Source organism: Cavia porcellus, unplaced genomic scaffold (assembly GCF_034190915.1).
Source record: "Cavia porcellus strain 051 isolate PalLab524CR breed Dunkin Hartley unplaced genomic scaffold, mCavPor4.1 scaffold_3, whole genome shotgun sequence".
Lineage (NCBI taxonomy): Eukaryota > Metazoa > Chordata > Mammalia > Rodentia > Caviidae > Cavia > Cavia porcellus.
Window position 1 is genome coordinate 90,002,564 of NW_026947486.1, and position 14,331 is coordinate 90,016,894.

The 14,331-nt window shown below is 35.6% G+C and overlaps 1 protein-coding gene across 1 annotated transcript; it reads right to left on the reverse strand.

Annotated features, from left to right (window-relative positions):
* Positions 1-5,300: 5,300 nt before the first annotated feature.
* On the reverse strand, positions 5,301-6,374 carry LOC100726726 (periphilin-1-like). The gene has a single exon (XM_063245587.1). It carries the CDS (start codon positions 6,372-6,374, stop codon positions 5,301-5,303), a length of 1,074 nt encoding a protein of 357 aa, XP_063101657.1.
* Between the last annotated feature and the right edge of the window lie 7,957 nt (positions 6,375-14,331).

Consider the following 14,331-nt stretch of genomic DNA (forward strand, 5'->3'; position numbering starts at 1 on the left):
AAAATTAACCAATTGGCTTTCTACGTTTGCTTGTGAGTGTGTCTAAGGCATAAATCCATTGTCTGGAGATTGGCAGCAGATTAATAGTAAGTGAAATTCTATGAATCACTGGCCCTGACTGAAGCTTATAATGGGCTGGATGCCATGATCCTTCAAAGGACAAGATAGAGCCACAGCTAAGGACACATGGCTCCAAAATCTACTACCAAAATCTAGATTTTAGTCACAGGTTCCATTCTTGCAATAAACATCAACATGGAAACAATATAGATCTCCTCAATAAGCATAATCTGCTGCTTGGAAGAGTATCTTAAGTGACTCCGAAGGTTCTGATGAGTTTTTCTCAGTATCTCCATGCTTTTTTTTGAAAACCAAATAAATACCGTTTTCCCAGAGAAATTCCTTGTCTCAACCCACAGAGAATCTTAAATTCTGAAAGAGGATTTGATTCTCCTGGATCCCTAATGTCATATCAATCATTTCTTTTATTTAAGCCTTTGCTATCCACACATTTGGGTGTTGTGGGTCTGACCAATCCACAATAAAATATCATAAATTATATGACTTAGAATTAGAGAAATAAAGATGTATTTTCTGTCATAACATGAGCATCTACTAATGTGCATTGATAATTATATATAATTTTTGCTCCTTTTTTAGCATTTTTCAAAAGTACTAATCAAAGATTTTTCTCCAGAGATTATCATGATTCTTCCAGTTTCAACACATTACTCATATTTGTGTGATACTGCATGTGTATTTCTACACAGATGTCTATCTGTACTTGTAAACTTTAAAGTGTTTTGAGATTTTATTGGATGACCAATTTGAGAAAAAGTAGTATTGGAGTCTTCCACTATGAATGTATTTGTGTGTATTTTTTTTTTTTTTTTGCCTTTTATGCCTAGCAGTTTCTGTTTCATTGATTGGGTGCACCAAATTTGGTACACATATATTTAAAATTGTATCTTCCTATTTGAACTACTATCTTTCCCAATATGTACTGTGAACTTCTTTGTCTCTTCTGATGATAAGTTTTGATTTGAAGTCTACTTTGTGTGAAATTAGAATCTACACTCTGTCACTTTTTTTTTTCTGTACTGGTTACCTGGAAAATGTTTTCCATAATTTATTTTTTCAGTTTATGTCTGTTTGCTTTTTTAATGGATGAGGTGGGTCTCACACAGAAACGTGAAGCATACAATTAGGGTTTTTGTTGTTGTTGTTGTTGTTGTTGTTGTTGTTGTTGTTGTTGTTCCAGGGTGACAGTTTGTGTCATTCCTGTTGCTGTGTTAATTTTTCATTGTTGTTTACTTTTTCTTTTCAACTTGTTTAACTACTATTCAGTTCGGTGTGTTACGTCCTTTGGACTATGAGGATATGTGCCTTGATGCATCTGTTTACATTTTTTTTATGAGTATTATCTGCAGTGCTGGTTTTGGTGGTTATTGTAGTCATCTGTTGTGAGGAGAACAATTAGAATCAGGACATGAAATTTATAACATAATTTTATGATGGTCCCCCAGAGTTAACAAAAGAAATGGTAGGACATCTGTGCACAACACCAAAGACATAAAATATTTAATCAAAGGCCTAAGTCCAAGAGTAATGTCCTGTATGAGTCTAGATGGAGGCCTGGAGCTCATACAATGCATCCCAAAATTCAAACTGGAGGTGTAGAGCCTAAAAAAGAACTCATGCCAGTCTTGTTTAGAAGCTGTGCAGGGAAGGCCCTAAGGATAGCAGTAAAACTAGAAAGTCTATGCCAGCAAGGTGAAGCACTGTAATAGTATTTTGGGGGTTCAGTGCTGGAGCCAAGAAGTCTCAAAACAAAGTACAGGGCGGTGCTGAAATTACAACAGCCATTCTCAGCTATACAGAGGTCCCCAACCCCATTCAACAATAAGCACAGTGCAGTGCATGCCAGAAAGCAAACATGATGAGTTCATCCCGGAGAATAAGCAGCACATGTCTTCCCCTCCAGAGGGGACATAGCAATCAACCTTTTCTCAACTTAGTAACCTCACACATTTCTTTAAACTATTGACTTTACTGGCAGTATTGTGAAAGTTCCCATATCTTATCCTATTGAGATTTGCATTAATACAACAATTATGTATACACGGCTTTCCTGCACCAAAAAAAAACTTTAAAGGGTAACCAAAGTTCAACATTAAAACACAGTACTTTGATTAATTAACCTGGTTACAAACATATAAAACAACATTGAAATCAAACTAAAAGAACAATCACAATGAGAGTCCTTGTTTTTCATCAACTTTTGATGGAATGCAAAAATAAAATATAAGGATCTCCTGAAATTTAAATATACACTTTATTTTTCTATTGTCTTTTTCTTCTAAACATTTGTTTTCCTCGGTTTCATCTCCACAATCCACAGTTCCTCTAGAGCCTTCTTTCTGGCCAAAGGTTGAAATTATTCTACTGGCTTTTTGCTCTAAATTTCTAACATAGGTCTGCTCAAAACCTCTCTAAAGCAACCTTGCTACCATCTCAACAGTAGACTACACTTAAATTTTCCAGCCATCTCTAAATACAAACAAAATGAAGACCAACTTTCAGCCAAAGCACAATATATTACCTGTACTCCAGCAGTCAGTCATTGCTGTCCCTCTCAACAAAAGAATCTCAAATTTCATCTTAACTGGCAGCATTTCCATTAGTACTATGATTTTTCAGGTTCCAACCAGAGTCTGCAAAAGAGTACACAGCATACAAGGACTGTCTTTTTGGCCAGTTTCTAAGAGTCTTCTAAATTAATTTCCAAGGGTCATAATTCACATGATCAGGCAACAACACAACAATGACCCTACTCTCCTGGTAGCAATTTCTGTTGGAGTCAGGGGTTATGAAGAGAACAACTAAAATCAGCACATGGAATTTATAGCATTATTTTATGGTGGTCATCCAGAGTTAAGACAAGAATGTGTCGGACATATATCCACAACACCAAAGACATAGAATATTAAATGTACTGCCTGAACGCCACAGCAATGTCCAGTTTGAATCTAGATGAAGACCCAGAGCTCATGACAGTGCCTCTCACAAGACCAGCTGGAGGTCTAGAGCGCACTGGAATGAGTCTTGACAGTCTCTTTTATGGATCTGTGCTGGGAAGGCCCAAAGCCTAGAATGGCTAGAATGTCTGTGTCAGTGAATTGAGGGAGCTGCGCTGGTAGGTTGACGTTTCTACACTAGAGCTCAGAAGTCACACTAAAAATAAAGATCCGGGCTGTCATGAAATGCACCATAGTCTTCCTTAGGGATATGGAGGTACTCAGCTCCACCAATGATAAGCACAATCCAGTACATGCCGGAAAGGCAACATCATGAGTTCATCCTGGAAATTAGACAGATAGGTGTTCCCTTCTGGAGCCAAGATGTAATGCTTGATATAAGGACCAGAGCTTGCCCAGGAAAACCAGTGGTTCAAACAGCAACACGTAGGTGAACGCACAATGGCTCAATGCCTCAATGCCTCAATGCCTCTTTTCTACTCCATGGCTCTATGCAGAGAACTTTCCTCAGGTGGAGCTTCTAAGCTCAGAAAAATTGTGATTTAATTCAGCTAGCTTTAAGTTGACTACCACATTTTAATCCATAACAATGGTCATGAATTTATTTAGATACTCTTTTTGAAAAAAATTTTCATTACCATCAACTTGAGGGCTAATTTTTTAGGTTATCATAATCTTGGAATTTCACTTGACTTATATTTTATAAAAGATAAGTACAACTGATCTTATTGGCAAAAATTAATGTTCAAGATAATCTCACTTGAAAAATTTAAATAAAAATTAAATGTGCCTTACATTATTTCTAAGTTTGTGGAATGGCATAACAATTATTTTGAGGCATAAGATCTTTAAAACTATACTGCTATGTTCACTTTTAATGTAATCTTATTGTGCTTTGGAATAGCTTTTTACATAATGTCAGAGGACACAAAGTGATAGCAAAACTTTTGAAATGGAAAGACAAAAAGAATAAAGTAGAGAAATAATGATAAAACATGATTTCTTCTAATGCCACAAAATCATATATTTTGGCTCAGTGTGACTGGCTTGCTTGAAGAGCGTGGAAACCAGTGAACTGCGCCAATGATCCTAGTTAAAATTCTTTTAAAAATCTATGACTTGTTGGCTCACTCATAAAGAACTACTTACCCAGAGTTCTTTGTAAAGCATACTGTGCAGGACTTACAGTCTATGTTGCTGTGTTTTTACCCAAGAACACTTAGGAAAGACTAAGTATAAATTACAAATTTTGATTCAGTGCCACTGCGTTGCTGGAAGAGGCTAAGAAATAAGTGAGCTATCCCTAAGATCCTAGATAAGATTCAAAAATAATCTGTGATTATTAAGAACACTTAGGGAAGATTCAGTACCTCTCAAAGTTAACAGAACAAAGACCTCAAAAGATTAAAAGGTCACTCTCCAAAATCTGTAAATAATTTCATTCCAAGCATTGAGATAAGGATTTGGATTTATAAAAACAAAATCCTACTTCTCTTAAAACCGTTACTCAAAAGGGTTGACAAATGCTCCTCACTTTCCATCTCAGCTTGCTCTTTCTCTTAGTCTTTTGATGAAACTAAGAAATCAGGGTAGTTAAAAACCTGAGCATTATTTTGATAGAAGGGACATATTGAGTTTTTACTAAAAAAAAATTCTGATGTATTTTAGCTTTTAATTTTTCTGTTAACATCAAATGAGAATTATTCTCAGAGTAAATATTCTCTAAAATTATTCTCAGAGTAAATATTCTCTAAAAATACTAAAGTATTCTTTATTATGATGGCCTTTTTTAGCATATCGTATCTCATGAAGCTTAAGACAAGCAACAAGTTAATAAAAATCACAAATCAGTCTTCAATATTCCCACATGGCATCACTCATTATGAAATGTAAAAAGACTACCAATGTTCAGGTGCAATGATTTCTAACCTGGAAATTACACTCATGTGTTCAAATGAATCACACACTTGGGAGATTATGCAACATGAGAAAGTATAGAAAATTGCCCTCCAGGACTGCTTCTTCAAAGTGTATACAATTAACTGACCATCATTATGGGAGTGGAAGAGTTATACACATTAGTGGATATAACATGTGGAAAAAAAACCTAAGTCAAACACTGTAAACAGACTGTGTTAGATCTTTATTTGATATGGGAAACTCATGAATATTTCTCTTCATTGCAAACAGTCCATACATTAAGGATTTCAACACTGCAGGAATAAAATAATTAATTTTCTTTTTGCCTGACCACTATAGCCCTTAAGAAGACTCTCCAATATCTTCAGAAGCATGATACTCTGCAATAAAGTCTTTGAGATCTTTAAGAAGCCGGTCACCTATTTCTTGTAAATTTTGACTCAGTGCAAACTGTATAGGCCTTTCTAGTGAAGGATCCTTTTCAATCAACTTTCTCACCACCATCCCAAAAGTTTCACTGTATTGTTGGTAAACGTCTTCAACCTCTTTGACTTTTGAGTCTATTGATTTAAAGGAACTGCCGAGCTGGCTATCTTCAGATACTTTTGTGCTGTCTTCCGCATCTGCTGGTGGTGGGACTGGATGCTTCCTGAATAATGGTCTTGTAAGTTCCTCCTCGAATTCAGAGATGCCACTTTCCTGTGATGCCTCAGAGGTTTGGGCAGCCCACGCCCTTACAGCTTCACAAAGCTCCTTTTCAGTTAGCCTGCTGGATTTTTCTTCTAACACCTTTGATGAAGTAGCTGGTTCAGAATTTCGGAGAGAAATGTATCTTGTGTCCAACATCACGACCCTTCTTTTTTCACTTGCATCCTGAGGCTGTTCAACAGAGTAATTTTCTCCTTGGACTGGAGTGTACCTCCTGTTACTGACAGGAGAAGCTTCTTGGCCTAAGAGTGACTCTCCAAAAAATTTAGGATCCTTTGTATGAGGAGACTGGTCTTTGGTATACTTGAAAGAGTAGAAACTTTGTCTTGTACAGCTATCTCTCTCATCCCTGTAATAACTCTGGGGGCTGGCAGAAGGATTATATTTTGACCATTGATCGCGAGTATCATCTCCTTTCTGAGGGGGAACATTTCTTTGAACAGGAGCAGATGTTTGGCCCTTGTCATATTCTTGGTGACCGGAAAAATTGTAATATCTATTGTAGCTTCCTTCACCAGTTCTGTCTAGCAGTCTTGCTTTCTCCCCACGGAGAGGTGGTGTCTTTAGTCGTGGTCGTTCGCTTCCCAGCTGTGGTGGTTGCCTTGGCACATTGTTAAATATGCTAAGGTAGCGATCATTGGGAAGACTGTGAGGTGGTCCTCGTGTTCTGGAAAGTCTCTCATTGTCACGTCGCCCGTTAGATCCCATGTCATGTCTTCTGTCAGCCATGAAACATGGTACAAACGCCAGGGGCCTCTGCCTCTGCGGCCTACACCTCCGCCGCCTCCACTCTCTGAGGAGGCACTTCCGGGGATCTTGGTGACGTCAGCCTTTAATGGCTTGCATTCTGTCTTTATTACGACTTCCTAGAATTTTGACTACGAAGTTTCATGATGTTCCTTTCTGACCATATTTATTTGGGTCCTAAATACCTCATTTACCTGAGTGTTCTAAAGTTTTTAGGTTTGGGATATTGTCTGCAATGATATTAGCTAATAGACTTTTATAACTTTAGATTCCTTTTCCAACACCTCCTTGACACAGTAATTCATTGGTTTGATATTTTAGATTAGCCTAGCGCGAGTATCAGCCTTTCATGGACTTTTGTTTATAGAGCATCACTGAGTAAGTGATCTACTAAAGTCATCATTAGTATGCAAGCGATTTTAAAATTATGGCATTTGCTACTTGATATATTTTGATGCAAAAGTTCATTCTCTTGTTCATTTGTTCAGTACTCACACATAAATTAGAACTTATTGGTGTTGACTGTCTGGTAATTTGCTACACCATTTCAGCAAAATAGTTTGTTTTTGATACCTGTTCTTTCCAAGAGCAACTACTGGCAGGTACCAAAGTATTACTGACACTATTCTTGTCATCAGATACTGATACATTCTCCATGATTTGTTTTATATACAGGTGTGACTTTCCAATGTTTTGCATTCCCAGGAATTCTGCTAGATTCCTTTCTAACCAATATTTTGTTGTTTTGTTCCTAATATGTAACTCAGGGCCTTCACACTGACCTCATCTCCAGCCCCATACATCAGTTTTCCCTTTTGTATTATTATTTTTTAAATTGTGTCTTTGCAGTCATTGTGCTTCCAAGATGGGTTTGAACTTGCATTTGCCTTCCTCATCTTCCTGGAAGTTGGATTAGAGCCACCTCACTTGGCTAGAATCTTTAGCTCTTATTTTGTCTATTTGTTACTTTTGGACTTGAATTCATTTATGTAGCCCAGGCTTGCCTTGAATTCATGGCAGTTGTCCTATCTCAGTTTCCAAAGTGCTGGAATTACATACGTGTGCCGACTGCCAGGCTGATTCTGTAGATCTTTACTAAAGTGGTCATTAATGTTCTTTGTCATTGTCTTTAACTCAGTTTTTGTGTGTTCTTTAGTCTCTGATAATCTTATTGAATTATATCATTTATCTGCATATATTTTCTTTGAGCTCATGGAGTATATTGGTAAATTTTTCATATATTCTTCTCTGATCTCTTCAAAACACTTTGCTTTTGAGGTCTTTGCCTGAGATTTCTCTGAAATGTGGTGCTCATGATATGATCCCTTGGACATTAATCAATTTTTGAGTCATCATTTTTCTATTTTTTCTCAAGATCATTGTATTCAGTTAAATGTTGTACGAATTGTAATCTCTGCTACTACAGTAGAGATCTCTCTAGTAAATGCATTTTTCCCTGTGATGTGGCTCTAGCTTTGGGAGATTAGTGAGATTTAGTGCACAGACACCTACTTCATTTATTTAAACAATAATGATTGTTTTCTGGCACTGAATTGCAAGAAGAGAACAGCTTCCAGCAATATTAACATCCAGAGGATCAATCGTATCTTGATTTATACTTTAGAGGTGCTGGAGTGCTAAACTTGTTTAGCAAGTTTTATACCCTTTCAGTAACCCAAGAATACAAACATGTAGTTAAGATAGAGAAAGTTCTGAGACATGAGACGATAAGAGAGAAAAATGAATTTTTAAAAAGAAAGAAGAAAAATTGAGAAAAACAGATGGAGACTAAAAAGTAACAAAGTGAATGAAAGAAGAAGAAGTAGTTTTTGATGAATTTTTTTTTTATATCTGGGAAGATCAAGGGAATTTGGAAAGATATGTGTGGGGGTAGAGGGAAGGTGAGTAATTTATGAGTACAAAGCAGGAAAGTTTTCATGGTGATTGTATCCAGTTTATAGACCAGAAGAAATTCTATGTTAGACGACTAAAACAATGACTTTTGATGATGGAAAATCTTTTCATCAGTGTATAGAAACAAGATTGATCATTAGCATTCATATACAATTGCTCATGAACATATATATGCTAAAATATAAACATAGGAAAAATTAAATTGCTATTTTATAATAGCTTTCATTTACAAGAAAGGAAAGGGAAAGTGGGAAGAATTATTAGTGTAGGAGACGCTAAGTTAGAAGAGACTTGGGTGAGAGGTTATAAATTGATAGTGGAAAAGATACAGGGAGATTTAGTCCAATCAATTCCATAACAAAAACGCTAATTTTAGAAACCGTATGAAGGCACCTCTGGTGAAGGAGAAACCTACAGTGAAATGGCAACATGCTGTGGCATTTAGATTTATCTTAATAGGTTATGTATAAAAGAAAGGACTACATAGAAAGGGATAGGAAAAGACACGTAACAAAAGATAGGATGGAAGAGCTCAGAGATAAGATGTGAGGGCAAAATAACACAGGTAAGGAAAGAATTGAGATTTGTATATGGGAATTGAGAAATAAAATGGTAGATTGTATCCAACTATTGAACTAATGATCAGGAAAGTTTAGATACTATTCAGAAGGCAAACTTTGAAGCAGGTATATGGAAATTACTTACCTGAGGTGTTTTACACAAAACCTTAGAAAATATATACACATTGTTGTAACTATGAGACATATATGCAATACTTAAAGCCAAAAAATCAAACAACTGAAAAAATACACACACATGCACACACACACACACACACACACACACACACACACACACACAGAAACATCCCCTCACAAGGCAATCATAGAAGGCCTGTTTTCAGGAGCCTCAGGTGTTCTCAGAATGTGAAGTTGCCAGTATACTTCCCTCTGATAAATAGCAACTTTAAAAACTCAATTTCCCCATCTGAGATTTTGCCACATCTCTGGTAACTGATCCACTCAGTGCACCTGTATCAGCTTCTCATGCTCTTCATTTGCAGTTGAGTCTCTCTTTCACTCAGGGTTTTTCTGGACAGCAAATTCAGTGGTCCCTGTGGTCAAGCAGGAGAACTCATTTATTTAGTCTTAAAGTCACATATGTTGCCCAGGTTGGCCTTGAGCTCATGATGATTCTCCTTTCAGCCTTCTGAATGCTGAGTATACAGGCACGGGTTGCCATGCCTCTTTTGAATTTCAGTTATACCTGGGGCATTTACTGGTTTCTATGGTTCAGCAAGAAATAGTCTCCGTGGACAGTGACTTGAAATTGTTTTCTACTCTTGGAGATTCCACATCCCAGATGTTCAGTTTCACAAAGGGTCTGTTTCCACCCTGTGAATTCAGTGATGATAGGCAGAAAAGACCCCTTCACATAGATTTCAGTGTCGACTGTGGATGGGCAGGAGAGAGTGCACATAGACCCAGAACACACTAGAGTTTAGGACAATGGTCGGGAGAAACGCCTCTGACAACTCATCTGTGTCCATTTTCGACATTTTATTCCCACTGGTGACAGTTCCTTGCAGCAACCCTTTGTGATTCTCACTGTCATACAGATTCCTCAATGTCGGGTTCCACCTCCCTGACAGGACGGTGCATTTTGTTCCTCTCTGTCCCTAGGACTGATTGGTCCTAACCCAGCCACTGCCTTCTGAGTAATTTTCTGGCTTAGGACAGAATTCTTTTCTTCAAATAGAAAAAAGTAAGCAACAACAACAGCAACACAGTTTCAAAACAGGCTAGTAGGAGGGTAATAATAATGAACATATTGCATATTGTTGTATTCACAGTAATCATTCAAAGTGCAAGATACAGGCATGAAACACTGTCCAGAGAATTTGTAGCACAAAACTTTCCCCTCAATAAACCAAAAGCTCTTTAACTAGCTTAATTCTCTTGTGTTTATATATATATATTTTTGCTTCTTTCCTTTCACCTGTCTTCCATTACAGTTTTTCTTTTGTTTTGGAGAATTTTTTCCCTATTCACAATATCTGTTGTACTATTTGGATATTGTTTGTTCTTTCTGATCCTCACTCTACTGAGACTGTATGATGTTTATACATGTGGATCGGGTTTATTTCACTTACAACTGTGGTCTTAAGTGCCCTCCATTTACCTTTAAAAGTCTCAAGTTTATCTTTATGGCTGAGTAATAATCACACACACACACGTTATATATATATATATATATATATATATATATATATATATATATATAATCTTTTTTAACCATTTGTCAATTGATAGCATTTAGGTTGTTTTCAAGATCTAGCTATTACCAACTGTGCTGCTATAAACTTGGGTGCATATTTATTGCTGTTGTTCACTGTTTTTAATTCTTCGGGGAAGATAACCAGGAGGGGAACAGCTGGATCAAATGTGACCTCCAATTCTAGTTTATTGAGGAATCTCTACACTGATTTCCAGAGCGACTGCATTGGTCTACATCCCCCACAAAATTGGAGAAGTGTTACTATTCCCCCAGACTCACCAACATTTCTTTTAGTTATTTTCTTTATGATAGCCTCTCTTTCTGGAGTGATATATAATCTCACAGTGGTTTTAATTTACATCTCTTGAATGACCAAAAACACTGAACATTTTCATATATTTATTTACCATTTATATTCCTTTATCTCAGAAGTGTGCATTCTTCTCAGATGCCCTTTCTTGTGTTGTGTCTTTCAATTTAGGAGGCCTGATATTTTCAGTTCTTTATATGCTCTTTATGTATGTCCTTTGTCTGAGAGACAACTGGCTATAAGTTTTTCCGATTGTAGATTGTCTTTTCACTTTGCTGTTGACTTCTTTTGTTGTGCAAAGCTTTGTAATATGGCGAGAACACATTTATTGTATTTCCTGTGTGATCTGCCTTTTGTTCATTAAGTTTCTGCCTACACTATGTCTTCAAGATGTCTAGCTATATTTTGTCTTCAAATATATTTAGTGTTCGGTTTTAATATGTAGATCTTTGATACATTTTTACTTCAGTTTAATGTGGGTGACAAACATTTGTATAGTTTTAGTCTTTGGTATGTGGAAAGCAAATTTCTCCAGCACCATTCCTTCCAAGTTTCTTGTCATCTGTCTTTTCATTTGATCTTTAAATTATTTATATTTTGGTCCTCTCATATATGATAAAATGCATGATATTGTGCTTAACCTTCTGTGTCTGCTTTATTTCACTTTGTATTATGACCTCAACTTTTATCCCCTTTTCTACAAAAAAAGTCTAATGTACCCATTACAGTTCTGTGTTGTCTCTAGATTAATGTAATTTAATTTTATAGCTTGTAGTGTTTATTAAATTCACCTGTTTTTGCTACTAACCTACAGAGCTATTTCGCTTATAAAACTCAAACTCTTTTGTACTTTTTAAACAATGTTTTCCATTGTATATTTTCGGTGGCCCCTGCTGTCTTTTTGTAAAGAGTTTTATTTTATTACTACGTATTTGGGTTCTTGTCGTTTTTAGTCAACTTGGGGAGTTGGTACATATACATAGCATACAATCTTTCTCTTTTTAATCCCCTTCCCAATCTCTCCTTTCCCTCCCTCATTCTTCAAATACTCCATCTCATTTGTTATTCTTGTTGATTTTATTAATCTTAAATAGTGTTTCAGCATATGGTAGTTACAGTAACTGAGATCGTTAGGTTCCTGAACATGGCTTATCTTTATTCCCCTATTTCTCGTTTCTTTCCTCACCTCTCACTCTTTTTACCGTTGGATCAAATACATACTGCAAGAGATCCATCTCCTTGTCACTTTCTGCCCATCCTTCTTATTCTTTTTTTTTTTTTTAATTTGCAACAATTCAGTGAGAGACATGATATTTAAGCTTGTGTATCTGGTTTATTTCACTCCACTTATTTATCAGGTGTATCCATTTTCCTATAACAGTCTCAAATCTGTTATATTTTGTAGCAAGAAAATATCTCATTATATGAAGATACCACATTTTCCTTATATAATAATCTGTTTTTTGGAGTACAGCCTGTTTCCAGGATTAAGCTTTTATAAATGTTGTTGCTATAAACATTGATATGCATGTAAGGCTGTAGTATAATTCCTTAAGCTTTGTGGGGAAGATTTTTACCATGAGTTTAGGGCATATGCAATTTCTCATTCCCATTCTTTGAGAAATCTCCAAACTCATTTCTGTAATGTTTGTACTACTTTACATATCCATCAATAGTGAAAGAGGATTGCTTTTTCATCACAACCACCTCAGCATGTGGTGGTTGTTTTTTTCTTAAGGATCACTGCTCTTTCTGGTGTAAGATGGAATTTCACCATTTTAGCACTTTGTATTTCCCTATGGCCAGAGATATTAAGAAGTTTTTCATATATTGTTAACCACCTGTATTTCTTTCTTTGTGAAATGTTCGTTCATTTTCCTTGTCCATTTATTATTATTTTTGTCTGGTTTAATCTTTTTTGAACTCTTTTTTTTTTTATCACTACTGGGGATCAAACTCACGACCATGCACTTCCAAGACAGGCACTTATGCTGCTGAGCTAAATCCCCAGCCACATTTAACTCTTTCCTATTCTAGATATTAGTCATCTGTATTAGGAAAAGCAGGGAAAAAAAATTCCACTCTGTTTTATGTTCACTTTACAATATTTTTGTTTTGTTTTTTGCTATACAGAAGCTTTGTGGTCAGATTCAATCCAATTTGTTGGTTTTTACTGTGAGTTCTTGTGCTTGTGACCTACTAAGAAGAACACAGAACCAGAGTTTTGTAATTTATTAAGCACTAGTCTTTTATATACATAATGTACACTTCTGTATTACCTGAAAATCAATTCTGATGTCACTTCACACTTTTTTCTTTAAAGATACTAAGATCCACATTGAGCTACATTCCTAGCACTCAAATTTTTTATTTTGAAACAGATGTTCCTTTTGTTTTCTAGGTTGTGCTTGAACCTGCAGTCCTCCTGCCTCAACCTGCACAATGTTGAGATTGTAGGAGCTGGCACTTCATCTATCTTATTACACAAATCTTCTCATTGAATACTTTGTAATGTTGGTCCTTGGCATTAAAATTTGAAGTTTAAAGTCTGATAGAATAGTCAATTTATTTGACTTTGTGATTCCTCTTTGTATTTAGAACTACAGAGAAAGGTATATTTTTTCTTAAATGGTAAATGATTTGTTGCAGGAAACTCATAGTGATATATTTTATTTTTCATTTGAATTTTCTTCAAATCTTCAAAGAAAGAAGAATTATAAAAAATGTCAATAGGGCTAAAAACAGTGAAAGAAATATATACACAATAAGATTCAAGAAGATTTTTCTAGTGAACACAAGGTAACAATATTGATTTTGTTCTTGAATTATTATTCTAGTGCATCATAATAATTAGATTGTTATATCTATGTTTTATAGTTACATACCAATGATCAGTAGCCACACACCTATGGAAAGATAAGTTTGTTACATATATAAACATCTGAAAATTTTATAATATGGGGTAAAAAATTTAAATTTTAATACTAAAAGTGGATACATAGAAGTGTTGACATAATATCAATTTTCCTTTACCTTTGCTTTTATTGAAAATTTCAAACAATTTTAATTTAATGTTTTCTATGGACAAGGCCATGGAAATCATATAAGGTGTCATATTTTTAGGATTACATAAAGCAGGGTATCCTGAGTAATGAGTTACATTAGTATACATTTCTTAGGGCAATGAGATTAACCTAGTTGAGTGTCTAGTTAGGTACATTTATTTAAAGCAAAAGTTGCTATAATCGATTTGATTCTGCTAACTATATTCTGTCTTGGAGGAGGAATTCAAGTTTTTAAATTACCTTTTAAACATTTTAAGGTGCATTGGTTAGTGGCCTTAATTATACTCAGAAGCAGAATCATCTGACTCAATAAATATTAACTCTCATTTCCCTTCTGCTTCCCAACCCCAGT